The sequence below is a fragment of the Tupaia chinensis genome, unplaced genomic scaffold (assembly GCF_000334495.1).
Source record: "Tupaia chinensis unplaced genomic scaffold, TupChi_1.0 Scaffold000361_2, whole genome shotgun sequence".
Classification (NCBI taxonomy): Eukaryota; Metazoa; Chordata; class Mammalia; order Scandentia; family Tupaiidae; genus Tupaia; species Tupaia belangeri.
In genome coordinates this window covers 3,031,880-3,035,276 of record NW_006159858.1, presented here as the reverse complement: position 1 = coordinate 3,035,276, position 3,397 = coordinate 3,031,880, and the positions used below count along the sequence as shown (strand labels likewise).

Below are 3,397 nucleotides of genomic sequence, written 5' to 3'. Positions count from 1 at the left end.
CCTCTCCCCCCGAAAAAAAAAGTCTTAAAAAACAAAAACCAAAGCAAAAATCTTTTGGTCTTCTTTGTATTGCCCTGTTGATTTTGTTTCCTTATTGACTGACCCTGAGTTTTTTGCCAGTTACAGGTGACTATCTGAATTTTCCAACTGCAGAATGTGTGATACCTTAAAAGGTAAGTGAAAACTGAAAGAAGTCAGTAAGAGTGCCGGTTGTTAAGAGAACACATAGCAACTTTGAATTCATTATCTGTATGCAAATAACTAGCTCATGACAGATTTGAGAGTTCCCATTGTCAGAAGAAAAGGCAGAGGTAGGATTTAGAGAGAGGAGAAAAAAAATCACAAAGAACCCCAAATCTTAGCTTACATTTTTGGGTTAACTAGCGGTAGTTGGATCATCATTAATTAGTTTCAGGCCATTAACATTATAAGTTCTGAAACTATAAGTTTGTAAAAATAGCCAGAGTTGATCAAATTTTTGCTTGCTAAAACTCTTAATTTGTTTAGTGAAAAACACCTTACTGACTGTAAGGCCTTAGCAAGATTCATGTATACTGTCTAGTTACCAAGATACTTATTCATAGTTGTAAAGTTGTTTGGTAAGCGTGCAGTGGAAGCGAAGACAAGGCTCGGCCTCTGTGGCACAATAAGTAGGATAACATACTGCAGTGCTGGAAACCACATGGCCTACTGAAGTTTGGATTCCGAGCCAGTGTCTAGGCCTGTGCTTGTGTGTCCAAGATCCTGACAAACTGGAAGTTTGTGGCAAAGGAGTGGTGGCATGACCAGACCATGTTAGGGAGTGCATGTGCCACCTTTCTTTCTCTCCTACTCGCAGAAGAGATAAGTAAGTAAATTTGGTGAGAGGAGGAGGGACAGAAGCCAAGCTGCTATGGCTTAGTGGTGATGTAGTGTCCTGCAAGTCTGGAAACCATATGGCTGAGCACAGGTTCAGAGCTCCAGGATGGCTTAAAAACATACTCAGCATATGCAGGTACCCAGCATTCCGAGGATCTGGAGGACTGGGGCAAAGGGATCATGGCGTGATGAGACCCTGTCACAGGTCCTTCTCTCTGTCTTTCACAAGCACTTGCATGCCCTTTCTATTTTAAAAAATATAATCTAGAGTATTTATTTTATTTTTAAATTTTTTGTGTGTGCTAACTGGAGAGAGACAAAGTGACAGCATATAAGAAAGCACCCTTCATGGGGAATGGTCATGCCATAATCTCTTTTCCTCCGTTTATCCCCCTTTTCAGGATTTTGGGGGTGCATATATACACAGCCAAAGGTTCTATTTTTGTTACCTTAAATGGATTTAAATCTTAGCCATCTCATTACCAGCAGGTTCATGGTGGTTAAGGGGGGCCAGATTTCCATATGGCTGACACCACTATTTGAGTCCCAGACCCTGTGGCTTGAAAATCAAGTTGGATATGTGTTTATGTGTGCCCAAAATCCTAAGAAGAGAATGGAGGAGCAAGGATTGTGGTGTGGCCATCCCCCCAGGGGTGATTTTCTTATTTTTTCCTCTGTCTCTCTCTGGCAAACACACAAACCCTGTGGCAATAAATAAATAAATAAATAAATAAACCAAACCAAAACAAAACAAACCTTAGCCATCTCTCTCACACCCTATTTTTCAGATAAAGAATTGCCTATAATCAAATCGTAATTTTTTTAGAATTATTTATTTTATTATTATTATTATTATTATTATTATTATTTTAAATTTGCTATAGGGCATGTGTGCTTACCAGAAAGAGAGAGAGAGAAAGTGAGAAAGCAAGCCACTAGTTCTGGAACTTGAACCGTGGTAGGACATGTGGGAATCCAGTCCAGTGCCTTAACCACCATGCTACCTGCTGGCCTCAAAAGCATACTATTAATACAATGACACATAATGTATTTTTTATACTTAAAAAGACTTTAAGTTGTTATATAAATGCATGTATTATGTGAATGTTTGATTTATTTGGTGGCTGGTATGAATTCTTCATCATTTGAGTGATTTATTGCTTTTGTTTAGGTTGGCAATGATGAATAAACTGGAATTAAAGGAAGAGAAGATGCTAGAGGTTCAATTCGTGGGGGATGATGATGTTCTTAATCACATTCTTGATAGAGAAGGAGGTACTGAGTGATTATATCATTGAAGAGATGTTTATTGTTATGATTATGAATTTTTCACTTTTTAAAATATTTTAACATTTTATTAATGAACATAGCACAAATTATTTGATTCAGTAATACGATAAATAACAAAACTGCTTTAATTTTCATTTACTTCTTTCTAACTTTAACTGAAATTTTTAAGTAACGTCTCATCTAATGTGAAATGCTCAGTTGTAGTGGTAAATAAATACATTATAATTTAAAATATATAGTTATTTTGACCCTCACCCAAAATAGGCACTTTCAAGGTTGTTTTTCCTTTTCATTTAGAGAAAGTTTTGCTATAGGGTATGTGCACTTGCCACAGAGACAGAAAGCGAGAAATCACCCCCCTGGGGGGATGGCCATGCCGCGGTCCCTTCTCCAATTTACTCTCAGGATTTTGGTCAGGCATGCACATGTGTTCGGCATGAATTTTAATCTACCAGGTCCAGGACTTGAGCCACTGTCAGCAATGTGGGAGTCCAGTGATGTAACCATTATGCCCTCTGCAGGTCCCAGGTTGTTTTTCTTTTAAAATTAGTTATATAAAGTGTGAAAGTGGGAGCAGTACTTTTTAAAAAAGAATTATTTATTTATTTACATTTGTTGCTGTTGTTGTTATTATTTTAATTTAGCCAGAGAGAGAAAGGAAAGCGAGAAATCAAGCCTCCTGATCCAGGACTTGAACTGTAGTCGACCATTTGGGAGTCCAGCACCTTAACCACCATGCCACTTGCCAGCCCCATGATCAGTACTTTTGATCAAAGAGAAGTCACTGACTTTTTTTCCCATTTTTTAAGTGATAACATAAATAGTATAGTTTAACTTATTTAAATGTAATGTTTACAAACAGTTTATACTTGTTATTATTCTAATTGTTTGGATGTCTTTGTAGGAACTAAATTAAAGAAGGAACGAGCTCAGGTTCTGGTTAACACAAAAAAAATAATAAAGAAGCCCGAATATGAGTTAGAGGAAGATGACCGGGAAATCTTAAAAGATCAGAACTATGTGGAAGTTTTGGGAAGAGATGTTCAAGGTATGTGAAGGGTGAGAAGGGGTGATAAAAACTCATATGTCTGCTAGTCACAGAGATTGCTTTGCACTATACATAAAAAAGTAGCCTGGTAAGTTAAATAGTGGTATATTATTTTATCATCTAAAGAGCATTTACCTAGTTTTTTTTCCTCTACAGTGCTTTAAATTTTTTTTAAACTTATTTATTTCTCCAAGAGAGGGA

At 36.9% G+C, this 3,397-nt stretch overlaps 1 protein-coding gene across 4 annotated transcripts in view; it reads left to right on the top strand.

The window, feature by feature from the left end:
- The window catches only part of ORC2 (origin recognition complex subunit 2), a 51,059-nt gene that overhangs the window by 4,409 nt on the left and 43,253 nt on the right, over positions 1–3,397 (top strand). For 3 of the 4 annotated variants that reach the window (XM_027773635.1, XM_027773632.1, XM_027773633.1), the window contains exons 2-4: positions 121–173; positions 2,030–2,133; positions 3,053–3,196. In XM_027773635.1, coding sequence (XP_027629436.1) covers positions 2,037–2,133; positions 3,053–3,196 — 241 coding nt within the window. In that variant the 5' untranslated portion in view covers positions 121–173; positions 2,030–2,036. The remainder of the gene's footprint in view (positions 1–120; positions 174–2,029; positions 2,134–3,052; positions 3,197–3,397) is intronic. The other variant, XM_027773634.1, reaches the window with a different exon arrangement.